General features: G+C 41.4%; 1 protein-coding gene across 5 annotated transcripts in view; it reads right to left on the bottom strand.

Moving 5' to 3' along the window:
- Positions 1-26,017, bottom strand: part of wnk1b (WNK lysine deficient protein kinase 1b) — a 98,304-nt gene extending 72,287 nt beyond the window's left edge. For 3 of the 5 annotated variants that reach the window (XM_030440375.1, XM_030440376.1, XM_030440377.1), the window contains exons 1-2: positions 25,426-26,017; positions 20,620-22,279 (exon numbers count right to left, since the gene is read on the bottom strand). In XM_030440375.1, coding sequence (XP_030296235.1) covers positions 20,620-21,552 — 933 coding nt within the window. In that variant the 5' untranslated portion in view covers positions 21,553-22,279; positions 25,426-26,017. The remainder of the gene's footprint in view (positions 1-20,619; positions 22,280-25,425) is intronic. The other 2 variants (XM_030440378.1, XM_030440379.1) reach the window with 1 other exon arrangement.
- Positions 26,018-27,697: the final 1,680 nt, after the last annotated feature.

Raw genomic sequence — 27,697 nt, 5'->3', positions numbered from 1 at the left:
GCACAGAGGAAGAGAAGTTCAGAGACAAACAGCATAACAAGGAGAGGAGACAGCAGGAAGAGAGGTGTGAAGGATTGAGGGAAAGAACAAGAGACAAAAAAGGAAAGAGAGCAGTGGACAGGAGAGAGAAACAGAGTGACTGGAGAGTTGGACAAGAGAGGATAAAGAGATGGACGAATGATTGCGCACCAGACTGAGAAAATAGCAGGGTCAAACTGCGGCTGTCTGGAGGATGGATGGAATAACAGACCGAAAATACAGACAAAGAAGGGAATGGGCTGGGTGATGGAAAGCGTTTAAGTCGGTTTCTTAGAACTGCATGCCATCCTACCCCTCACCCCCCCATCAGACAGGTGTATGTACCTGTCTCAGGGCTGAGTCACTGGGAAAAGGCAGGGTTCTGACACAGAACAAGAGATAACAAGTTATTTAGAAGTGAAGCTTTGATTGCATTCATCAAGATTCAGCCTGTTTTACGACATAAAACATCTGAACAGTGAAGTGAAATGCCCACAAGTAGTGATCATAAATTCCAAGAGCCCAAGGCAACGTCCTCGAATTGCTTGATTCATCCGACTAACAGTCCACAAATATAGAGATATTTCATTCTCCATGACATATGACAAAGAAAATGCTGGAACCAGTGAATTGGTCTTTTTCAGATGAAATATGACTAGCTTATTTGACAAACAGGGTGGTCATTATATGGTTTGTCGTACAGACATCAATAAATAAGGTAAAATCTCATGTTAGGAATCCTTTATGTGTTTATTAAAAAAATTATTTGAGCATATTCTTATCCATTTATCCTAAACTTAAATATTGATATTGGCCTGAAAAATCCATTGGTCAGGCTGCATACCATAGTCACTGAGTAGTTGAGGGTAGATATGAACCAAGACAATGGGTTAAGTAATCTGCGCACATCAGATTCATGAACACACGCACACAAAAACCTTTTCACACACCAATGTCACATCTGTCTTTTGAAGTATCACACACTTCACAGTTGGCACCCTGACGGCAAACAGGCTGAGTTAAGGTTTGCCAACCCCCCTCAGCAAAGGCAGGTGAGTACATGTGTGCATTCTACCTATATTTACATATAAAAAAAGAAGAGCAACAACCATCACTCATTTGTTTACTTGGCACTCAACACTTGCTGTTTGGACCCTTATGACAAATGGGAGAGATGCCATAGATGCATTTATAAAACAAAAGATGGGATTCCTAATCAACAGTAAATCTACACCAAGTATCTGACACACCTATCATTCCTCGAAAAGAGAAAACCTCAGACTGGAGAAGACTGGCTGATAAAAATATCAAATAACCGCAGACATGCTGAGACAGGGTGGTTGACAACCGAATTTACTGTCATATTGTTTGGCTTGGGTGATGGCCAGTCCCATGGGGAACTGTTACGTGCTCACTGCCACCCTGTAACAAAACAAATTTGGCCATTGCTCAATGTTAAACCCAACCACGCAGATGGATTTCTCTGTAATCCATGGTTAAAGAGGGAGGAACCTGGTGTGGTGAGTGCCAGTGTGTACGTGAAAACAATCATCTAATCATTTTCCACTTTTGCGCCAGTGTTAGGGACGACTGACTGTGTATATATGCATGTTGTAGTGTAAAAACCTCTGTATAGTACATTCAATGAGCATTAGAAGCGGTTTCATTGCAGTTTTTTGGCAGCTTTCCATCTTTCCCTTCTCTCTTTTCCCCATTCCCCTCCGCTGCCCCCTTTTCACCCATTTCCCCTTTTGTATCGTCTCATCCTCCCCCTTTGCTTGCTTCAAGCTACTGAGCTGAAACTGAGCTAATGTTGGGGCTAATTAAGGACATTACCCCACCACCGCAGCCGGAGCTGATTTGCTGTTTCACCGAAAAGGAAGCCTTTTAAAGAGTTTAGAGTGAAATCCCACCTAAAATGTGCTGGAAGATGCTTACCAGAAATGCCAGCAGTTCTTAGGCTTTTCACGCACACCAACCTACCTCTAAAACAAAGCTAAGCTCTGTTGCAAGCATAATTACACTGGAATGGTAACATTTAAACACCGAATGATCGTCTTACACCGTTACTTAGGTTTATAATACATTTGAAGAATCAAAGTAGTTGCAAATATTCAGCTTGTAAGCAAAATAAAACAAACACAGCAGCAGATTAGTTATTAAATCAAAATAATATTGCAACTTTCCCAGAATCAGAGCCAATCATATGTGCCAAATATTACAGAGAAGGCTTTGACAGAACACAGATTTCATTGTACAGGGTTCCCACACCTATTTTAACATCAAAGTCAAGGACTTCTCAAGGACTTTACAGTCCCAATTCCCTCCAATTCAAAGACCCAACACAGCATTGTTGGTGACACGTACTAATGACTTTCCAAAGAATATTTTAAGTGAGAAATAACAGGGTTTTTTTTTTTGCTTAATGTTCACTTCTCGCTTTATTGCCATAACCTACATTGTTGGACTCTCATCGGGCATGTGAAAGTCAGACTGTATCAATGCCGGTGATGCATGAAACAATGAAACAATTGCAGGAGACAGACATTTATACAGCGGAACAAAGGCCATTTACTTGACTTCAGAAAAACAAAAACTTTAATATCTATTCTTGCAAAAATATATAAATGAAAGCACTTTCCATGACCAGTGCTTATGCAGGTCTATTTTTCATTTTTATTTTAAAAGGGTTGATCCCACTCAAATTCAACAACTTTCAATGATTTCAAGGAACTATGAAAACTTTGGTTAAGCAGTTTTAAGCTCTTTTCAAATTTTGAAAAAACCAACTGTACAAACACTGGTAATAGAAACATTTTATTACTTGTGGGTGTGTCTCGTGTATCTGACAAGTTACATGGATATAACGAAACGTTACATTTTATGGTTAATCCTTAGTTAGCAGATTAGCATGTTAGCATATTAAGACCTCTTTGTATGACTTGTGACTTGCATGTCACTTGTTTATCAAATTGTCAATTTGATACTTGGTTTAACATATTTGATGATGTGCTGTCCACTGAGCATACAATATTTACAATGTCAACACATATCATTGTTTCTATCAGAGGAGCAGCATGTATATATCAGGGATTGACACATTTTTAGATGGCCAATTATCTGAGGTATTTAGTGTGATTGACGAGAAAATAACCAAATAATCTCAAATAACTCAATATTTGCCACCAAGTATACAAGTCTATTTGGTGACCCATTTTAGCATTTCATACTCATACTTTTTCAATCTAGTAATTCATTTTCTTTACACAAAGATAATTTTTACTTCATATGTGTCAGTTCCATATATCAGTTATCTGTCTCCTTTATTACTGATAATTGGTATCACTATCGGCCCTAAAAAAACCTATCAGTTGATCACTACTATCTTCCTACAGTATCTATTCCAATAAAGAGTATCATTAACATCCTCACCAGGTCAAGGAAATATATCTGGAGGAGTCCATTTACAGTTAAATTTTAATTGAGGCAATTATGGAAAATTAACACAACTCAAGGGTCAACTTCGGTCACAGTTGCTGTCAATCAATCTGTTGGAAAGAAACAGAGCCTTCTGCAAGTGTACAAAAGCTATGTAGATGTGTACACAGGTAGCAGATAGTTGGTGGCTCACCGCATTATCTGAAATATACCTTTTAATGTACAGAAATAGCAACATGCAAAGTGTGTGTGCACAAGCAGCAGTAACGGCATGCGGATGTGCTCTAGACTGTGGTGTGGTGTGCTTAAGTACCACCTGCAACTTAAGCTGCAACGGTGCAAAGCTGAGGCACCTCTAAAGCCTTTCTCTCCTATTGCATGTCTGATTTTTTGTCACTTTCAAAAACCGCAAATTGCCTCTTAAAGCTAAGAGGCCCTAATCATGAATTGTTACAAATTAGATAAATCTTCATCTTCTCCCCCTCTAAGAGATACCTACAGATAATCAATAAGAGATGAAAGCATTACAATTTATATAATTCAGGATATTGAAAAACAAGCTTTTCTTGAACAGCATCCAAACATACATCAATACCCTAACCTGTTCTTCTGCAAACAAAAGCCACATGGTTATGCATGCATGCATGGCCACCCACACATCAAACACTCAAACAGCGCACACGGAGAAGAACATAGAGGCTCCGTGAGGCATGTTCAACATGATGTACATGCTGCATAATGACCCCAGGATCTCTAAAGCATGTGGCTTTGTGGAGTTATTGTTGTGTGTTACTTCATCTGTTTCCTGAAACTCAACTAGCTAATTGCAACATACAAAGCACAACCAAACATTTCAAAATGATTCCTCTCTGAGCAGAAATGAATCTGTAGTGCCACTATGGACGGCTGTGTGAACTGCTCTGTGCTCCTGTGCAAAAAAAAACCAAAAAACCCCAGGCTGTGGAGCATCTGGATATTGAATATACAATAGAGCAGACAATGCCTAAAGTACACAGGTTGAATGGGACTACCATCAGACCACAGGGGATCCACAGTCCATTACCTCCTAAAGCTCCCCATTAGCTTTCCGTCTCACTCTCCCTGTCTGACTCTCCCCTCTGACTGTCTGTCTCTCTCAGTTTGCCTGCGTCTCTCTTTTTCATGTCCCTCTCTGTGTCTGTCCATCTGCATTTATCTCAGCGAATATCACTCTCTCATTTGGGTTTGTTTTTTTCATCAGCCCTTTCTGTCTGTCTGGATCGTCTGGCTTTCTCTCTCCGTCCTCGTCTCATGCCGTTATCACTCTCTCGTGTCTAAGCTTGTGCTCATGACTCTGTCTGGCTATTTCACCGTCTGTGTGCTGTGTTGATTAAGATTTTGCTACAGTGGCTGCCTGATTTTTCTCTCCCCCTGTTCCCATATTTCTCTCTCTGCCTTTGTTTATGCCTATGAATGGATTACATTTGGTCTCATTTTTGGAGTTATCAGGCTGTGCATTCCCTTTCGCCAACACTAATCCATAACTTCTAGTGGCGGTCAACTGTTGGATCAACTTTTGAACCAAATGCAGATTCTATTGATCTTACACACAATAGCTGAATTAATTGTAAAAATAACCAAGGGAATAATAAATAAAACAGAATTATGTTTAGTTGGATAACAGTAGTAGCAGCCCTTAGACGTTACTTTACAGACACACACAACCCTGCAGACATGTATGACTGTTTTACTACATGCAACTCCATTAGCTGTGAACGCACATGCAAACTCAGCACTAGAGGAAGAACAAGAGATATTTCCAATCAAATATTGATGAAGTGAGAATGAACGGAGGCTTTCAGATGAGGCCGGGGAAGTGCCCACACACACACACACCCTAGAAGCCCCTCAAACAAACCCCATTAAAAAAGTCCAACCCCACCCATACAGGTCAGACAAAGAGCAGCATAACCCTCTGCTTCTGTCTTTCTTTACAAGACTGTTTCATCACCTTGCTTCTTTCTTTCTTGCCATCTCTCTCTCTTCCTCCAATTTTACTATTCCTTCCATCTGTGTATCTCTCTTTCGCTCACTTAGTGTCGCCGCTCTCTCAGTGTTACTAAGCCCGAGTCAACAACAGGGGTGACAGAGGTGAGCTGTTTATCAACCGTAGCACAATGAATAGACAACGCAACACAACCCACACACATTTGTGCACACAAAGGAAGGACAACAGTAAATAAACAGACCTGACCCTTCTGTCAACCCTGCTTTGTTATAATTTGTGTGCGTGTGTGGCCGTGCACATGTTTGTGTGAGCAGGAAAGACGGGTGGGACACTGTTTGGCTTGCCTGTGGATTATAGCTATAATAACAAAAAATATGAATGTTTTGTGAGATACTGTTGTCATAACAGGTCATTACCGCTCAGTAGGACAACCTCGGGAACAAGTTATTGCTATAAAATCTCATTTTGTGTTTCATTTCTAACAATATTCCACATATAATAACATTGTGGTGACCAAAATCACATTGTGAAAAGTCACATTTTGTCCCTTGCCCAAATCAGTCAAATTGATTCAAGCTGCAGCTCAGCCAAACTAATAATTTTATAACAAAACTCTCAACTACTGTCATGTCAGATCGGTACAATTCAACGCAATCCACAATAGAGCCAAAATAAGTGAAAAGCTAAAATCCTTGTAACTTTTGCAATATCCATCCTTGCCAATGGAATGTTATATATAGAAATGATTTGTGCTGTTGATTACACTGAGATGCGTACGGAAGAGTTGGGTTGCTATTTGTATGAAGTGATGTTCCACACGTGGTGCTAATCCGTCCTTAACTGATGGGCGAAAGAATAAGTGCTGGTCTTTTTTCGCTGCAGACATTAGTATGAAAAGCACAGGTGTTACTGATAACGTACACGATGGCTCCTTTGTTTTTCCAGTGAGCCAGCACGCACAATACCAGGACCCTTAAACCAAAGCCAAATGATAAAATCACTAATTTTACCACTTCCACCTGTGCTTTTTGTAAACTGTACCATCTGCCTGTTGTCCACATGACTCAAACTTTTGATTAAGACATGATAAAATGTGTTTAAGCTTTTTGGTTTATTTTTATCTTTGTGTCCCACCCTTGTGTGGGGGGCGTTAACTTGTCCCTAACCTGTTGACCTTAACTTGTTTAACTCCTGATTTAGAGGTGAAAACAAAGAGAAACATTCAATATATTCACCGAAATGTCAATCCTGAACAATTTCTAGATTTGGCAAGTTTCTGGTTTAAAAAAAAAAAAAGGTACAATATGTAAGACTTGGCCACCTGTCAAATTCATTCTAAAACAAACAGTGGTTACACTGGTAATATGCTGCCCCCCAACTGCTGTGGACTGTAGCTGCCATCAGCTAGTTAGCCGAATCAGCCGTGCTCTGTAGCATGCTTACCTCAGTAGATATCTCTGCAACACTATACAAAGACATCATAATGTCAACACTGCTATTTTTTCACATTTGATTGATAGTTTGTCCTACTTTTTGAAAAAGTTCATGTAAAATTCTACATATTGCCCCTTTAAGGAATAAGTTACCACCTAGATTTTACTTCCCTCACTTCACTAATGACTGCTTCACGCCATTTCAAATGTAGCAAAATGTGAAGCTTTAACAGTTGTACAGAGTCATTATTTTTGTTCACAGGTATAACCATTGGTATGCTACTGCTTTTTTTTAAACAAGGTTGTTAATGCAGAGAATTTACCTTAAAAGGACATTTAAGCGTCTGCTGCAAGGATCCAACATTTGACCTTTTCGATTCTGAGAAAAGACCACCAGGCAATATTCCCACATCCTGTCTTATCTCATCCCAGAAACTAATTTCTCGGATAAATGCAACACCACCGCAAGGCAACATAAAACCTGCTATCAGCTGAATCTGGCAAACACTCCCTGCAGCTAGAATCTCATCAGCGAAGTGAACTTGGTGACTTCAACCTTAAACCCTAAAGCTTATGGACCACCACTCTGGAAACTTGGGACAGAAGACAACTTTTACATATAATACTGCACTACTGCCTTATCAATTACTAGAACAGAAGACAAATGTATTACTCAGGGGAGCTGTTGGCAGACTGTCCCCCCTCTCACAGTATCATGGTTCATTACACATTAAAATCATTTGTGGCAGATGACGGGTACAAATCATGCAGCTGTTCATCCTCACACCCGTCAACAGTATTAAAAGGACAGAAGGGGCTTTCCCATTCGATTCAAGCGGCATTGAGCATTGCATACCATCCGTGTGACCTCGCTCTGTGGTGATTACATCATGCAGGCTGAGGGATTGACTCTGCTTGACTCCTAATCTGGTGGGGAGAACTTCCTACCTCACTGACCACAGTGCGTGTGATATGTGAGTGTATTTAACCTGTTTACCATTGACTCAGCGTTGTGTCAGGCAGACTCTCCCTCCACTAACTGAGATAATTAAGGCGACCACTTAGATTGTAAACTCTGGTTCGACCAACTTTTCAAAAACTTGGCATTAATGAGGCACGACATATGCAGGCTGGGACTCGCATTACCCCTAAAAATGTGAACATTAGGTTGATCTACCGTCAGCAGCAAGTTGCTCAAGTAATATGCTCTACGTTCAAAAGCAATCATAATTACTTGATCATTTTGACATCATTTTCCAAGCAAAATATTGTGAATAAAAAGGCAGTATTTCTGATTGTCTTGAAACCGTCCATAATGAGCCCAATAGTGTCATATGCCTATATCTCTGATGATGCAACTTAGATGCTGAGTGACATCACTGGAGGCGAATTATCAGAATACATGCAGCTTCCACTGGAGCCACAATAGGCTTTATACGGTAGTATTCCCCAAGAACTGTAAATTGGTGGAGTTATCCATTAAGGATTTGCTTTTTAATGATATCAAACAAAGAGTCTTTGGGTTTTAGACTGCTGGTTGAAATAAAAAGAAATCTGACATCATCACTTAAGGCTCTGGGAAAATGTGGTGAACATTTTTCACAATTTGACATTTGACAAAGACAAAACCATTAATCGAATAATGCAGGAAATATCAGCAGATTAATCCATGATGAAAGTAATAGTTGCAGCCCTGTAATCCCCTTCAGCACCACTAATTTGTATGCTCAAATAGACATCACCAAAAGTATGTCAAACAGGGCAAACTTTTTGGAGCCACCCTCTAAGCCAAGGGTTTTTACACTAGAAACTTTGGTGGAATATTCATTTCATTACACATCAAAGCCTCCATTAAACATATGCTAATAACGCCTGCAAAATTAAATACACTATCATGACTCCTGAAAAGTATTTCAGATTTGGAGAGGACAGAAACAAGTGCACTAAATATTTCATTCAGCAGATTTAAGTACATGAATACTGTTTTGCCTGTGGTGTCAAGTATTTTTATCAAACCTTTGATAGCGTAAGCTTTTAAGTGTAGAAAGTAGACTACACACACAGACACAACAGAATCTGACACATATATCCAGTTGGAAAATTGCATCCAAAAAACAGTCCCCACTCTTTTCTGCTCTAGTTATAGCTCAGCAGATGACACTCGCCTGCTCGGTTGCTATAAATAGAAGAGAAAGAAAAAAATTAGAGGGAAAAATCCCATCCCTTCTCTCTTTGCGGCCCCTCTCCATCTCTGTCTGTCTCTCCTCTCTCCCCCCCTCCCAGAGGCTTTAGTTAAGGTCATGGAGGATGGAGAGAGAGGGGGGAGAGAACAGGCGGAAACAACAGACACACAAAATGGGAGGGAGGGTGACAGAGAGAGACAGCAACAAACACAGTCGCACATCACCTCATCAATACAACACTTTGTTGTTGCCGTCTTGCCATTTTTCATCTTTCTATTTAGAGATGTTAGCAAGCCTGTTAAACCCAAACTGTTTCTATTGGGGGGGTTGCATCTTGAGCATCAATTGGTTTCATTTGAATCTCTTAAAATAGACTTGTCATATTATCAGAGCCAAATGAAATATCTGTCGGTCTATCTCTCTACTGTGTGTTGCAGAGTGTTGTGTTTCACTGCTCATTTTTGTTTTGTTGCAATACCAAAAAGCTGTGGTTTTACAGCAATCTTTAACATTAGCTGATAAAAGATGACAGTAATTCGGCGTCCTGGTAACCAAATGTTTTAAAACACAGACTATGTAATCACACGTCTCAGGTTTGAGTCCAATTCATTAAGTGTATTAAATATGGACGGAGCTTCCAGGTCTGAAAAGTGAGGCCCCTGTGAAAACCTGATTTTTTTTCGTATAGCCAACAGGGGGAGATTGTATGTAAGCTTATGAAAAAAAACAACGAGATGGCTAAGGCCGTATTGCTAAATTGGACACTTCAAAATGGTCATCAACAGACCAAAGCAACCACGGAAGGGTTTTCCACTTTCACCAGTTGAGTCTTTCTCCCTTAAATTCCTCACTATCACACACAGATATTAAGTACTCCCCAGTACACACACACATTTACTATGGGGGTGGCGATGGGGGGCAGGGTCACATTATTATACAACCCCCCACCGAATCCTCAAAGGAATGACATCTTATCATTGGAATGCCAGTGGGATTGTGGGATACCATGAAACCCCAGGCCCCCCCTCTCACACACACACACACACACACACACACACACACACACACACACACACACACACACACACACAGAGTAAGAGGTGAACACAAACAAAGAAACAGGAACTCTGTTGCACGTGCACACACACACATCCTATACACAGACTGTGCTGCACACACACAGATAAATAGCCCGTGCAAAGTCAGAGCACAGACAAAAGTGAGGGCAGACTCAACACACACACACACACATAAAGAAAAGACACACATTGCTGTAAAGCCAGCAGCCGAGATGTGCAGCTCAGGTCACTTTACGCTGATGCAGACAAGTGGCAGTTTAGAGATGAAATCTATTTTAGACCGAGGCCACACAGTCACCTATACCCCCCTTTCACGCAGGAGGTGCAGTGGTCCATTGAACACGCATTCAACCCAGCAGTCACAGCTTTGATCTGTTGTCATCACAGATACCAGCATGTGACTGTACTTTTCTTTTTTTTAACTTGTCATGAGTCAGTTTAATGTCATTTAAATGTGATTAGCATCTGATTAAATTCCCTCATTTACACGCTTGTTAACCAAAGCCAAGCAGCATCCATTCGACCCATGTTCAACCAGGTCAGGAGGACCGTCACGATGCCGAGTCAAATGGCATGTTGTTGACCCATTCGACACAGCACACATGGTTTGGACATGACAGAGATGATTTACATTTATCTGTATGACCAAAAATCACAAATTCGCCTCAAAAGGTGCTAAAGAATCCATACAGCATACAATACCAGCTATTCTTCGACCCCATATTTGGATACAGAATATAAATAATGAAATAAATGAGTCTCAAATGGTGACAAAAATGAAAAGAAACCTCAGAAAGAACAACAGTAGAGACAGACACGCAGGAAATGTTGCAAACATTGGAGTGAAGAAAGAGAAATTGGTGCACTGACAGGGAGATGAAAGTGAAAAAAGAGGCAAGAAATACAGTCATCAAATAATTCTCTGATTCATTAAATTTCAAAATATTAACTGATAAACCGTGATTCAATGTAACTTGAAGTGGACAAAATAAATGCAAACTAAGTGAAGAAGAAAAAGAAGAAGCAAAACCAGACACCTTGGCCATCGAGACGAGGAAAGTGGAGAGGTCTTCAGCTTCTTCAAACAGCTGCTGCTTCAGCTGCATCTTATTCTCTTCTTGGAGCAACAACAGCTGATCAGTCATGCGAGTCAAATATTTGCTAGTCAGAACTTAATTGGAAAGTTGTTTCCATGTCCCATTAAGCCCATTTGAGTTAAACTTTTTCTGAAAGGCAGAAATCCCCGTCAAGTGAGTGTATGAAATCTTGTATAGGAGTATTTTTGTCAAAATTTTATATTTCCATGAAGCTTTTCTAATGCCATCAATCAAAAAGCGCATAAAAATGCAGATATCAACATGGTTAATGATTCTCAAAACTGACTTACTATGTGTGTGTTTTCTTTGCTAAAATTCAATACGATGATCTGAATAAATATTCAACACCATTTTCTAAAACTGCGAGGAACAATTGACGCAACATTGAAATGGTTTATTTTGTCAACCAAAACTGATCATGGAGGCTCTGCTCTTGCCATGTTTACGAGCAAACATCATAACAAAACAGAGCAAAGTCAGCATCAGCCCAAATGTTTTGCACTGATGTGACTTTGGTCTTTGATTATGCGCCTATCTTCACCATATCCCCACATCCTCTGTCATTCAGTCAGCTCTTTCTAGAGTTTCTGTTCAGTTTATGTGTAAACATGTGTGATTTTCCTTTATTACAGTGGTTAAAGATAATGCCCTGTAATTAAAATGTCAACCCAACCCACTCTGAACCTGCCTGGGAGAACTAGGTAGACTGGTGCCGTTTTATAGTTAAGCAGACACTGAACTCCTTCCTATTAAACCAAAGAAAATAAAGTATCCTCGAGGTCCAGCTCTCTCAGTTTTGATCATGCTGAATAACTGTTTCAGTCACATTTTCACTGTATGATATGTTGTCGAAGCTGCTTCCGTTGTAATTCAAGTCTCCCTGAGGAAGTAGAGGCTGTCCATCTGATCCCAGATTTGTCATTTCAGGCTCAAAACAACGTGACCCAATCGCCTGCCACTGATCTGCAGCTGTCGGCCAATCGTGGCTTGGAATTTCCAGGAAGTGATTAGTCTTCACAATGTCAGTATTGTTTTGCCGTTTCCTGGCAAAAAATATAAAACGGGGGAAAAAACAATAACCCTCTTTTCGCTAATCAGGCGCAGATTTCGCATTTAGTCAGGCTACTGCGTGTGTGTGTGTAGGGTTGAATCTGGGTTGCAGTCAGCATGTCCAAATTACAATCCAGTTTCAAGGATTCCTTAAGGACAATGATGAACAAAATGCAATATATTCGAGGTTTATGCAAAGCTGTCTCTCCGCAATGTAGTAAACTAGCTAGATCAGACAAGCCTTGATAAAAAATCTTCAAAACTGAGATTACGGAAAGATCAATGACAGAGTGAATGAGTAAGCAGCAGCGGAGGATGAATAGGACACAAAAAAGTCAACGTGTGAAATCTGAGTACAGAGGGCGGACTGATGTTAGAAGAAGGGATTAAGACGGAGAGAGAAACAGATGAGCGAAGGGAAATAATGAGGAGAGCAGGAGTAGATGGAGATAAAAAAAAAAGCGGAGGGAGGAGTGAAGCTGATTGGAAAGAGCCATAAAAAGGAAAGAGAGCATGTGAGAGAGAGAACAGAAAAAACAGAGAGCATTAGCTATGTCATCATGTCTCACTGTGCAAGTCATCTAACATCTGCCTGATGCATTCACTGTCCCCGACTCACCCTTTCACACACAGTCCCTACATCAGCACACATCGCCTTTTCATGAGTCAGCAGCACACACATACACACACCCGGTTTTCAATTAAGCAGCACAATAATCATCAAGTACCCACACACACACACACAATCTGATACATCCAGTGTGATGTCACACTCAGCACCTTTCTCTCAGCTCAGTTTATTTAGAAGAAAGTGCCAAAACACTTCAGCATCTTCAGCTTACTGACTTGCACAAACACACACACACACACACACACACACACACACACACACACAAGTCTGCTCAGGATTACACTTGCTTTGTGTGTTTTTTCTTACAAAATAATCAGAGTGGGAAGGAGAAAGGTCAGTCATTTTTTCCCTGAACTCGCACACACACAGTCACAAGTGTAACTCAACTGTCTTGCCAGCAGAGCACACATCCAGGGCCACAAAGCCATCGAGTGAGATTTATGCGCGTATGATAAAATGTTGAACTCCCGTGGGTGGACGGTCTACACTACATTAACTTTATTTGAATAAGTCCACATACACTATATTCTAGTTTTACAACATAATTTTGTTAATAACATTTAGGTCATGTGACACTTTTGTCTTCCGCTGAAATCAATACTAGTGAAATTCAGGGTGGCCTGACCTCAGTGTTCAGCAGTGAACACAGACACACAGACACACACACACACACACACACACACACACACACACACACACACACACACACTACACGGAAGGAAGCACGGGCATGGTTTTGCATATGAGGAAGTGTCAGTTTCTCCGTCTCTCTTCCTTTGTTGCTCTCAGCTGGTTACTGACACATGACAGAGAAAGAGGGAGTGAGACAGGAACGACTGAGGCGGGACAAAGGCGGAAGACTGAGCGGTACAGTAAGGGAAGGAGCCATAAAATGAATGGAAAAGTGACTCCCTCAGTGCCCTCCTCTTATCCTCTGTCATCTTCGGATTATCCGACATCAGAGCCGAACACAGGGCGATTACAGCCCGCGGCATTTTCCTATCGCTCGATCGTTCATAAATCCAACCTGTACATATCTGAGCTACACATTGTGCTGTGTGTTTAAGCACGAGTGTGTGCCGTGTTCATAAAATGCTCAGCTGTGAGAGGTCTCTGAGTCTAACTCCTAATTTTTTCTCTTAGATACCTTTCATCCCTGCAGGTTGCGTGGCTGGAAACAAACTTGTTTGTCCATCATGACTTCGGGATTCCCAAACAGAAGGCTGAGGCGCAACATTCGTTTTACAGCTGGAAGAACGACAGTTTTATGAGCGATGCTATCCTAGTGATTGATAGTCCTGCATAGACCTACGGGCAAAACCGTACAGTGTCTGATGTTAACTTTCCACCCTGACTACAACAGAAAAGGTACTAATTCCAGGCCAGTGATAAACTCTTAAACTACTCAGTCCAGCAGACCATCTGTCTATCTATCACATTAAAAACACAGAAAAAAACATGTCCACTTGAAGGTTTTTTTTATTATTCAACAGTTGAGCTCATCTGCAGCTAGGCTCAGCTAAATGAATAAGTTAACAATCCCCAAAGCTAGCTGCAGTATATGCATACATACGGCCACACCTCCACTGCACACACACATGAACACACACAGGCTCACATTTACATGCACATAGGCATTAGCTTAATTGCTAATAAGGGAAAAGGAACTGAGTAAAAATATTTGTAGCCAGCATTTAAAACATTTACGAGAAAATGGTAAAATCGCAGACAGTTTCCATTCCTTTTTTCAGTGTGTGCGTGTGTGCGTCCGTGCGTGCGTGCGTCTTGTTTTGTTTTGTTTTGTTTTGGTGGGTTGGTGGTGGCTAATACTATTTTATAGCAACTTCAGAATCAATCAGCAGTGAGAGCCAGCCTTTGCCGAAGGCGTGACACAGCTGCAGTTTGTCATTTTGTTAGGGAAATCTGAACCTCAGGAAAGTTGAACCGTTTCACCTCAGCGACTATGGATATTTATCTTTTAGCAAACTACAGAACGCAGCTTTTACCCTAGTTTATACATAGTATATCATCTTCAAACTGCATATTAACCTTTAATATTTCACCAATTCCAACAGTTTCATTTGACCTCAGAAACCGGGTACCATATCATAGATTTATACTTATAATTTGTCAAATTGTGCTTCTGAAAAAGCTTTTTCCCAACAGCTAATAAAAATGGATACAAAGAGCCCATTGTTCATCTCTGCCTTTGGGATGTAACACTCTTTAAATATCTGATAAACAGTCTTCACATCTCAATATCGTCCTTCCTCCTGCTTTCCCTCATTTTGTGCCTCTCTGCCTCCAACCTGATCTTCTTTCCCTCTGGCCTTTCACCAGCACATGGGCAGATTTCAGGCCAGTACCAGGTTAAAATGGGTCACTGCTATAAACAAATTGCCGCAATGCTAAAAATGGAAACTCTGAGCCATATTTATTAGCCTTGTTAGATGTTATTCATTTTGTCTATGTAAGGAGATTATGGCCATGAATTAGGAATCCACTATAGTACTTTTACATCGGCAGCAGTTAACCGTTAATTTGTTAGAAATTGTTATTCTTGTAAGAAAACGATGCCTGGAACTGTATTACTAATGAATTATTATTAATGAAACTAAATGCACAAGTCCAACAGCAACCAACGCATTTACCAGCTATTTATCAAAAAGGATGTTGTCTGTTTTGATGAGGATAGTTTTTCCTCCCCAAAGTGCTTACAGTGCGATGTACCACAGAGCAGGTGCCTCGGGTCCCTACTCTTTTCAATATTTATGTTTTGAATAAGTGCAATGCTACACAATATGCAGATGATAAAACTATAGGACTTTAAATCAACTATACGAATAAATAAAAACTGCTCTTCCATCTGAAATGCAACTATTACTTAACTGAAATAGGAGAGAATAGATTTGTTTTGAGCGTAGCTAAACCAAAAGTAGGCTATTATATTAAATACCAGACACAACACCAATAATGATATTCAGCTGTGTATGATACTCAAAACCTTGGATTTTCCAAAGGTTGAAGAGGCAAATTTTCTTGGTGTCACACTTGATGGCTCGCCATCATCATTAAGAAAAAGAGTTGAGTAACATCATGTTCCCGATTCTTACCCCTGCCACTGGAGTGCTAGTGACAGAGGTCCTAGTTTTACCTCATCTTGATTACTGCTCAGCAGTCTGGTCAGGTGCGGCCAATAAAGATCTGTCGAAGTTTCAAGTAGATCAGAATAAAGCTGCAAGGCTCAAATTGCCCTGTTCACTACGTGTGAGGCAGAGTACAGAGAGACTGCATGCGTCTCATGACTCACAGTACATCATAGGTGGACACGCAATCTAATAAGCTTCTTTTACCAACTTTGAGCACCCTTTAAGGCAAGGTTTTTAAATTATTATTGAGACTTTCTACATTTGTTATATGTCTTTTTTTATGTTTTATTGTGTGTGGACCCAGGGAAGTATATAGCTGCTACCTTAGTGACAGCTAATGGGGATCCAAATAAAGAATAAAAGAGCCTTGAAGCCCAAAAACCGTGTGTGTCAATGAATATGTCTATGTGTGTGTGTCTGTGGGGAGGGGGCTAATCCGCCTTGTGTTACTGTTGAGAGAGAAATTTCAAGGTCTTTGAGTGCCAGTGGAGCTAGGAGCCTAAGGTCACACACACACACACACACACACCCACGCATACACACATAGGGTCCCCTCTTCTTTTCGCCCTCAGTTTCTGTGCTCCTCTCCCTCCTCCTTCTCCTCCCCTTCTCAGTTCATTTGTCTTTTCTCTCCCACTTTTTCCTTCCTCCCTCCTTCCAGTGTTTCCCAATTCTCTATTCTCTCCCTCTACTCCCTCTTCCTCATGCTCCTGCTTCCGATCTTTCCTGCTGCCTTCATCCTCTTCCTCCTAATCTCCTCCGACCACCAGTCCTCCAAGAGTTCTCTCAAGTCGAATTTGACTGTTTTTGCACTTTATTCATCAAGTCCCCATTTTATCTTTACGTCTCTGTCACACGACCCCCCCCCCCCCCCAGTGAAGGAAGCTGAACGCTGGACAGGCTCCTAGTGACTGCTTCGGACACAACAGGACTGAACTTTGACCTCATCCCCTCCTCCCTCCATCCCTGGTCTCTTATAGGACTTAATTTATCAGCTTTCCTTCCATACTTTTTTTCTTTCTTTTACCTCTTCTCTTTCTTTTACCTCTTCTAACTGCCTTGTCATGGATACATATACGTGCACATCTGTTGTCACTTAATGGTGGATGTTTTAACTGTGTGCTTCAACAAAACAGCTCACTACTGTCCTCAAGTGCCACTCATTTCAGGAATTTTTTGTGACATAACGCAAAATAAGTGGCACATTGTTGCATTTGAGAAGCAGGGACAAGCTACATTTGACATTTTCCTTTCATAAATGACTTTATCAGTTAAAGCCCAACCTCAAATGGTGACAGTGGTGATAATTATTTCATTTTTCGATTAACCAGCTGATTATTTTCATGATTCACTGATTAATCATTTATTCTATAACATGTCTGTTGTCCTGCCAACAGTCCAAAACCAAAAGACTAGTTTACTATCATAAATAGCAAAGAAAATCCGCAAATCCATATTTGCTTGAAAAATATCAGAAGCCAAATGAAAAATGTTATTTTAATTTTCTTTCAAATGACTTAACATTGCAGCTCTGATGTTTAATCAACTTTATCGAATTATTTATCTTCCTCCTAGGCAAGAAAATAGATGGTCTGATTGAGGTCTTTCCAGTAATTTAAAAATAGTTAACATTAATGATAAACGCTTATCCAAAGTGGTCCAAAGTGCCGTCACTTATTTCTCCTTCTTCATTTACTCTCATTCCAGAAGAACTGCGTCAGCCTCTTCTTCCCCATCCATCATCTGCCTTTCAGTCTAACAAGGCACCTTAAGATAAGCTACTAGGTGACCTTCCTCCTCTTTCTCGCCACTCCCTCTATCTCTTTATAAATCTCTTTCCTCACTAAGGCTAAAGCAAACTATCTGTTTCAGCTCTCTCCTCCTTTTCTTCATGCATTTCCATCCATGTATGGATTCTCCTAGAAACTGACATTAACCTGCTTTGGATCAGATGCTGAAGAACGTAAAGACACAACTCTGCACGCATCTATCAACTGACACACGCGCACATGACCTCAGAACTTAAACAACCTCAGATAAATATGCATATCAGTCAAAGGGATGAAAGCACATGAGCATTCGTAAAAACACATACAGAAATCTGACAGGTTCCAGATGATTCCGACTCCCACAGATCTCCAGTTCCCCTTGCCCACCCAGTGTGTGAATGCGATTGGTTGTGTGTCTGTGTGCATACGTGTGTGTGTCTACGCGTATGTGTGTGTAACTTTACTCTCACCATTCTGCCACATGTCAGCAGTTGCTCAGTCATCTTTGACACAGGATTATAGCCAGGCTCTGAAGAAAAGTACTTGTCTCTGCATGCGTGCAGCCGAGTCACCACAGGCCTTCAGTACCCTTATATAACACATGCAGTATATGATGTTTAATGTTTAATCATTGCAGTAATCCAGGTTATGTTAGATAACGTACTTGTATGAAAGAACTGTTCATTTTGAAAATCTAACCAAATGATAGCCTTAGAAATTAATCTGACAATATGACAAGATTTTGACCCTTTCGTCCCAGAACACTGCCAAGAATCACAAGGTTTCCACTTTTTTGTCTCAGTGAAGAGAGACAGAAAGAGAGAAAGAAAGAGGCATGTGTGACAGAGGGATGGAGCTCAACAGAGGCTATAGACATTTGTTTTCTGATAAACTAGCCAGCGTTTCCTAGACGCGGGGCAACAGCCGAAACTGATTTTAGCTCCTGGGATTCGGGAAGACTCGTGGAGCATCTTGTGATGGGGATGACAGCAAAAACAGCAGAGAAAACATGGAACTGCACAGTCTCGCCTCATTTGACTTCTTATTCATCTGTCATAGAAGAGACCCAAGCAGCATGCTGGAAAGAGGGAGCTAGATTTCTAACACAATACAAATTACTCCCAGTATGTTGCTGATAAAGTTGTTCTGCACAACAACGAATAAACAGTAAAATTTTTTAATCTTGCTTCATCAGGGCAAGCAGTTCCACGTGAGCCCATGTCACTGTTTTCTACCTCAGCTAAGCCTGATGTCATATGACCAGCTCAGACGGTTATTCCACTGAAAAACAAGACAAAGCTGCAACAACGTTTGCTTTTTCACTTTCTGTCAACCTCAATTCTCCCGCCAACACACACATCTACTCCAACTCTGTCTTTCTCTCGTTCTGACGCACACACACACTCGCTGCAGAAGTTGCATCAGCGCACCATAATGTAGCAACAGCATCCTGTGGTTAACTGTGTGCCATCCTGTCTCGTGTTTCACACAGTGTACAAGAACGATGTAGCTTTTTTTTGTTAACTTTTTTGTTATCTGCACACTGGGAAGAGAAGCAGATTGGTGGCTGCCCAGTGCATCCAACCCCGTTACACGACAGAGAAACTATACAAGAGTAGCAAGGAAAGTACTCTGTCCTGCTCAAGGGCATCATAACAGGGAAAAGTAGGCGAAAGACGCAAAAGTGTTACTAGTTCACTTTCAGTCCCCTGAATTTCCCAGACAGTCTGGGGATTTTGACAAGGAAGTCCCAGATCATGAGGTATGTTGTCTAACCTTTAAGATAATGTCCTGAAATTCATCCTACTTTCTACAGATATCAAGCAAATGGGTTTATAAGATCAGGTAATCAAACCCACATAAAGGTTTAAAGGTATATTAAGGCCTCTATTGATAGGGATCCTCTTCCTCAATCAGCATTCACTTATGCAACTTGTGGCAGCGCCACAGCATCCGTTCACACACATTAAAAAGACAACCGTTTATACCAGAGTGTATCAGGATGCAGCAAAAGCATGAGTCATAGGAAAAGAGGTGGCTGAGCTACAGAGACAGACAGGAGTTGCAGCATACCTCGTCAGTTTGTCGGATTTTGCTGTCAGTCATGCAAAATCTGAGCACCCAAGAAGATTTTACAAAAAAAAAAAAGTCTACTACCTGCTGCAGGTATAGGTCAATATCATTAAAAAAATAGCGAAGCATATACTTTTGAGCGGTGGCCCCTACTAAGATGCAGCTCATCCAGCAACAAACAAGTCCAAGAAGCAATATTTTTTTAATGACTGATGTAGAGATGGATTCCATAATTCATGAGAAAAGCAATACTCAGGGAGACACACGACCCAAAAGCAAATGTGCAAACCAAACAACGGAGATGAATCTCCAAAAGGCAAATTCCTGAGCATGAACTACCTCGTTGTTGCTGCTTTAAAAATAACACACAAACATCTTGTCATGCTTCATCTGAAATGCATTTAACCAGGATTTAATCTGCACCAGTATCTCAATCTCAAATCAGATACTGATCTTATTTTGTGAACACTTATAAAGGAAAGCATCTGGGTGAACCATAAGTGCTCACATATCAGCAAACTTGAGATCTGAAGGGGGAAAAAAAACAAAAAAGGGCCATACAAGAAAACAAAGGGTAAATCAGGACCTGGATGGAATTTAGTCACCTCAGTGACAACCACAAAATGACATTTAATTAAAGACTAAGGCAGATGAATGGGAAGAGACAGAGCAAAGCAATGCAGAGGTGACAGTTTTATGAGTCTGCACTCACCTGGAGTTCACACCATGCCACCTCCACTGTAGTCTCTGTATCCAGTCCCTTGTACACAGTTTTAAAGGACCCTCTTCCAATCTCGATGTCAAATTTGAGGAAGCGTCCATCTGGCGAAGTCCCAACAGCTTTGGTCTCTGCCTCCTCTATATCCTCTTGCACTCGTTTCTCGGCCTCCCTTTGCTCGGCTCGTGCTTTTGCTAGACCCCTCTCCTCTTCCGTCTCCCTCTCCTTTTCTTCGGTCAGACTACTAGTGCTACCCTCGTCCACTACAATCGCTTTTCCATCTTTTGCAAATTGTTGTGTAATTTCTGACCCCCTGGGACGCAATGTGACTTCAGGCTGCTTGCCCTCCGTTTTGTCGGTAACATCCAATACTGTCGGGCTGGGCGCTTTTACAGCCCCATCTGTGCTATGTTCAACAACGTTACTGGTGGGAACAGCAACCGTGATACTGCCCACAGCTAATGCCTCCTCAGCATTTTGCTCTTTCACAACTGCCTCACCGAGCCCAAGATCAGGCTGAAGAGTCGACGTTAGGGGACCTCTTGGGACCTCAGCATCTCGTACCCCAGGTCCAGGACCGGAGGGCTGTGGAGGGAAGAAGGTGGGAGGCCCTTCACAGTCTGGAGGTGAGGTGAGTATCACAGCTGCTTTGCTGGGCAGGTCCAAAGCTGTGGCATTGGAGTCACAAATTACACTACGGCGAAAGAAGCGGTGCTCGGCCGTTTTCGAATCTCTATCCATCGTGTGGCGCCGACGTTGGACCTCAGGGTGTCCGCTGAGCTTGTCCACCACGTGCGTGTCTGAACTGGCAGAGCCGTTCACATTTTTGTGGGGGGTCTGGGGCGATGGAATGGGAGAGGCAGAGGGAGGGGGGGGGGCCGGGGCAATGAATTTCACTGCTTTGCCGTTGCTACTGCTTTCAGACATTCCTCCGCGAGGCTCGGATCACACAAGAGAAATTCTGTACGTATAAATGAGGACTTATTTAATCTGAGTAATCAGACCAACCTATGTGTAAACTGTGTGTGTAAGCGGGCACGAATCTCGACTTGCAAGCTTCTGTTCCAAATGAAACGCTCTCCAACCTTTGATGAAACTCCAGGAAAAACAAAGGGGACGGGTTAAGAAAATAAATCAATCAACTGAATGCAACAATTTTCATTGTGTTCTGTAGTTTTTTTTTTAGCAAGGATTTATTAACTCCACTTCCTCTTTGCAACTGTTTCAACAAGACAACCTACAGTTCCTACAAGGCCCTTCTGTACAGGGCTCAGGGAAGCCCCATGAAAGAGGAAGGGGCTTTCGCTTAAAGACTGGGGAGGGAAGGGATGAAAGGCAGTCCAAGGAGGGGGGGTGCAAGCACTGCAATGAGGTGACAGTCGTCAAATTAACACCCGAATCCATCCTGATGCCAACATCCAGAGAAGGACAACCACGACATGGAAGAACTGGAGATCAAACAGACCAGTTTGGCCTCCCAACGGCTGATAAGAGAAAATATGGTTGGAATCCAATCCGTTACAGCTTGATTAGAGGTCTTGAAGATAGGACTTCCTGCAGAGGTTTCTGGCCTTTCTGGTAGGGCCAGACAGAGGGCTAGGTAGGCCTAGCCTGGCCTAGCCTGGCCCGGCTTGATCTGCTTTGACCCTTGTCCCTGAAAATAAAAAACAGAGAAGAGAGGTGTAAGATGAAACCATATTTCCTTTATACATCTGACAAAATTCACCATCTGCTTTTACTTGACTACTTAACTGACCCCACTAACGTCAAGGGACCCCCAAATGATACTTGGTTCCCTGCCAAAGTAGCTAGTACAACATACAAGCTGCCTGATACTCTAAGATTTTACCACCATTTGGCCAGTGATGACTGCTGTGAGTGATTGGGTTGTGGCTGACAAATCTCTCAATCTGTCAGCTCCACAGAGATCAAACCCTCAGTTGGATGTTATTTTCCTCAGAAATGTGATTGGTAAAACCGTGAAACTAAGAGAGAATTCATTACTCCAGATTTGGCCGTTAGAGGATTCACTCCTCCTCTCGGTTTGGGATTTATCAGAGAAGATTTGACTTGGGTTGGATGTCTGCATGATCTTAAATCTTGTTAACAAGAAAGAGATCTGCATCCAACCCCGAACTCTTTGCCCTGCAATTGCCCCCGTGTAGTTAATGCAGTGGAGTGATGCAGCGGTGTGTGCGCCTAATTGCTCCACGTTCCAAATTTAGCCAGAAGTCACTACAGCCCGGCTGACCTCGAGGTCGGGCTACCCTGTGGCAATTCAGCAGCTAAGCTTGAGAGGAGAGAGGGCGCAGACTCTAAATCCATATCTGAGGACGGACCGTGTAAAAGTATAATACTCTGCATACTGCATTACAAAAAACCAGATAAAACCAGATAATTTCTACTCTGTTAGATTAGATTGTTATAGTGGAGCTGGCAAAGAGGCACAGCAGCTGCTTTGATTAGAAATCATTTACATTAATTCATGTTTAAACAAGTTTTATCGACACTGACGCAGAAAGAAGCGTGCAGAATGACTGTCGCCATTTCCTTTAGACATTTATAGAGTCTCTTCAATTAAATCTGTCCCCTATGAAGATTTAAAGTGCACTGGGCGACTTTAAACATACTATCAGTTATCACAATTATCAACAAAGATACAAATTCTGCAAGAGAAAACAAAAGGATCTCATGTTTAATCAGTCAAATCATCTGCAACACATAGAACATAAACTGTTATTGTTCAGAGGATACTTTTAAATGTCACTGAGATAAATTTGTCCCGACTGTTTCCTCGTAGCAACCATTCACAACACTAAGGACTCATTTGGCCCCTACAGGCTACTGTATATTGTCCCCTTGAGTGAAGTGAGTGCAGGATTAGCACTGAAGAGGTCACAGCAGGTATGTGCCTTAAGGCCACCAGATAGAAAGCTTGTTTCTCCAGCGAAAATCAGTCCTGTGCAGCTTTACACGCAGTTTCATTGTTTGTTTGCAGTTATGTTGAGAACAGGATTTAAACGTCGCCTGAAATAATCCCTCAGATTATGGAGCATTGGAACTATTTCGCATCTAACGGCATCTGGCTGCCCTAGAGGTTCACAGAAGGACTCAACCAGATGTCTCAGGTGCCACTGTAGGTGCAGAAGGTAGTGACTCACCCTACACGATCAATTAGGCAATAACATTAGTCAATACGGTGATACCAACTGTAGAGGCTAGACTGATGACTTCAGTGTGCGACAGCTGTTCTCGCTGAAGTGTATCGCTGGGTGTGTTTCATCTAAGCCACAAAACAATCTCTCCATCTAACAATCACAGAGGACAGCTGGACTCTCCAAGCGCCAGAGCCGTCTGAAATCAGTGTGTGGATTCGGATATGTTAGAAAAACTGTAACTATAACCTTGAATGAACCCATGGGAACGATGAGGTAAAATTATTTAGCGCTTTCTGTAAAAACAGCTTCTTTTTTGTCATTGTAAGCATGACATGCAGCTTATTTGAAGAACTGAGCCATGAGAAGATGTTTCAACAGGTAGGGCGAGTTGTCAAAGGTGCACTATGTATTTTTTGGCAAGAAGTATCAATCAGAAGAGAAATATCTTCACTGACTGATGTTTTTTTAAACCTAAACAAACATTATAAACAAACTCTCTTTGTTTTCATGACTGAATAAATTGACCTTAACGGACGACACAATTTCATACTGTTTTACTTCATTTATATTTGGCGAACCCTGCCACCTTTCTAGCTTCGTACTTCAAACATTATTTTCCTCGGGGAGCAGCTTGTTTATTCAGTTAGGGAAAAAATGAATATGTCTGAGTTTTAATTATTACCTAATTGATAATGTATATATTAAAATGTTCATTTCTTCTCCAAAAAAACCAAACAAACTACACAGTGGCCAGAACACAGGATAGAAATAGTAAATCAACTTTAAAGTTCCATTTACATTAATTTACAAGTATTTTTACAATAATAAAAAATAATAAAATCGCCCCATTACCTCAATTTTCAGATAAAGTAACACTTATATTAGTATTTAAATAAGCATCAATGAGAACTGATTTAGACAGGTAGGTATTTATGATCAACACAGGTGTGCTGCTTTGACCAATCAGAGTTGTCCTTTCATAGTCTGGCTAACTTCCACTATAATCATACAAATGCTCAAATATAAGCCTATATATTACATGCAAATTAACAAAACTTGTTTACTGATATTACGTTTTGACAGGTGCCATTTTCTCTGCTTAGCATTCGAGCATGGCCAAAGTTGCCAAACTCATTTTTCCAAATAGGAGCAGATGGCCATTACCAAAACATAAACACGGGCGAACTGCATCGGAAAACTATCAGCTTTATAATTAAAACAAGGAGGACGTGTTATCAGCAACATCAACACACCACCGCTCCATGCCAAGAGTTAAATGAATCCCATTCGTTGAGTTCGGCTCATTAAAACCTAATGAAACATAGATGTAAAAATGAGCACGGGAGCAATTAAAAAAGCGCGACACTCGTTAGGTCTGCAGCGTCAACGGGGCTAATTGTTGATCCAGACGAACTGTACATTCAACTTGCGTGGCTCACATGGGTGATGGCCGTGTGCACGTCGATGCTGAACGTCCTGAGCGGTCAGCTCTGTGAGTTAGCAGTGAGGGGTTTTTACCGCTGCCTGTTGAGGAACTCGCACAAACGAAGGCAATGCAGCTAACTTTGCCCACAGGCGAACGAGCAGTCACGATTCTGACAAAGCATGGTGACAGAACAAAAAAAAAAACATGCGCCGTTACCTCTCACATCGGTGTGGGCTGCCGGTGGTACCGTAGAAATATGAAGGGGGGAAAAACTTGATTTGAAAAGCCTTTAACTCCTCTGCAGAGGGGGTCCGACACACAGCACTAATGTCAGTGTGGTGCGTCACATTAAAGCCACAGTTGGTTGCCGTTACAAGGAAGAAGAAGAAGAAGAAAAAAAAAAAAATAAAGAAGCTTTTCACAGAAACATAACTTAGCTACGAGCTTATTCCTCTAAAGACGGCGAGCGGTACGTGCAGCGACCCCACAGCCGACAGACTGACACCTCCCACAGGGGCAGAGAAGCCAAGTTCGCTCGCTGGTGTCGCGGCGGCTCCTGGTACTTCTTTTTTCTGTCCGGGTTCTGCAACCGCGACCAACAAACGGCAACGGTCTCCCCTTCAAAGATGCTGCGTCCTCATCCGCGTCAACGTCCTGGCCCGCTCCCGTCGCCGCCGCGTCGCTCCCCTCGGCTTGTGTGGCGCAATATATCCGCTGTGAAGCACGGTTATGCTCCCCCGTTTTCAAGCCATCGGACGGCGGCTCCGTCTGCTCTCTGCTCTTCTCTGGCGATGACTCGACAAGGCGACGGCAGGGCTTTCACACAGACGTGCGGCGTCACAGCGGCAGCCGTTAGCCCGGACGATACCGGAACAGAGGCTGTCTTTCAAAATAAAACCGACAGACGCGACGTCTGGTTTTGTTGAAAGAACTACAATGTAAGTGACTTAAACTCACCAAAGTGTGTTTTCTCAAGTGAACATTGGCTATGTAATCAAATTTCTATTAGGTTAATTGAGCAGCTCGCACGCCTTTTAACTGATCAACGTCTCCTATTTGTCCTGTGATGTGTTTTTTGAAGAGTGTGCATCTGTTTCATCTGATAGATCCAGCTGTGATCCAGCTGTGTCAAATCCGGAAGGTCAGGAAACATCTCTCACCTTTTCTCCGGTTTGCTACAAGAGATGTAAAGTCACAAACTTTCATTGACATACGTGACAAAATAAAAATAAATCTAAAAAATAAATGTTCACATAATTTTCTGCATTTAAAAACAGGACAAATAATTCAGATATTCAAGAATTTAAACTAGTTGTTTTTTATGTGTTAAAATGGGTCTGTGTCTCTATTATTTGTTAATGTGTTTAGAGAGAGAATTTGCCTTTTCAATCTCTATGTTTTGATGTTTTAGTACATGTTGTCTTTCAATTACAGACCTTTTGATACGTTCCTAAACTTTTTAAAGCTGGTCTATATTGTGTGAATGTTTATGTCAGATATAATCACATAACATTCAACTTAATAATAATAATAATCTACTTGTAGCCGAGACCTATTTTTTAATTATTTTTTAAAAAAAATTATTAATACTGTCATGTAAAATTCTAACTAACTGCACTATAACACAAAGTCAAACTCAGTAAATATTCTTCTCCTAACTCCTTCATATATTATAATAAATCAGAATATTGTCAAGTGGAGGATAGGCAGAATAAAATGACGCTCATGAAAAAATATTTATAAGAGTTTTATGTTGGCGGGTCAAACCGGAAGTACTATTGTTTACTCTGGCCGCCTTGACGCTTGAAGCCCAGAGGTAAACTCCAGTGCGCCGAGCAAGTGAGCAGCTGCAGCGCGCTGGGTTGTTTGTCATGCTTTTATTTTACATCTCGGTCATGTTCGACGCATCCATAGTGAAGCCCTTTGTGATGGATGCTCGCTGGCCTCGTGTGTGTGTACAGAGCGTCTCTCTGAGTGTGTGTGTGGCCTTGACTTGCTCCCTCTAGGACGCCCTCATCATCGCTTTGAGTGTCATACCAGCTCTTGACTCCTCATAAAGAACCCATTCAGAGGTCTTAGAATTTCTTGATCAACCTTTAAAGCCTACTTGAAAAAAAAAAAAAAAAAAAAACTGCTGTCAAAAGTTATTTGGAGTTATACCTTGATAGTGGGTCACTCTGATTTATTACAGGTTTACTACAGTTTTTCAAAAAGGGAGAAATAACCAAAAATGTAGCCTATAATGAGGTTGTAGTGGGTTGACTTGATTTGATTTGATTTTTCTCATTGTTATGGCTCCGATTCTAAAGGTGAAAGGTGGTTCCCGTCAACGGCTGCAGAATGTAACCACAGTTAAGGATCTCACATTTTTTTTAACGTCTATCAGATGTACACACCCTGATATTGAGCTGCAGCGCCTCGGGCAAGAATAATCAAAACAGTATAATGGTTTTTTACCTGCTCATTAGTCATGGAAAAAGGGAGGACG

Source organism: Sparus aurata, chromosome 14 (assembly GCF_900880675.1).
Source record: "Sparus aurata chromosome 14, fSpaAur1.1, whole genome shotgun sequence".
NCBI classification, from domain to species: domain Eukaryota; kingdom Metazoa; phylum Chordata; class Actinopteri; order Spariformes; family Sparidae; genus Sparus; species Sparus aurata.
The sequence above is the reverse complement of the archived record's forward strand: the minus strand, read 5'-3'. Positions and strand labels throughout refer to the sequence as shown.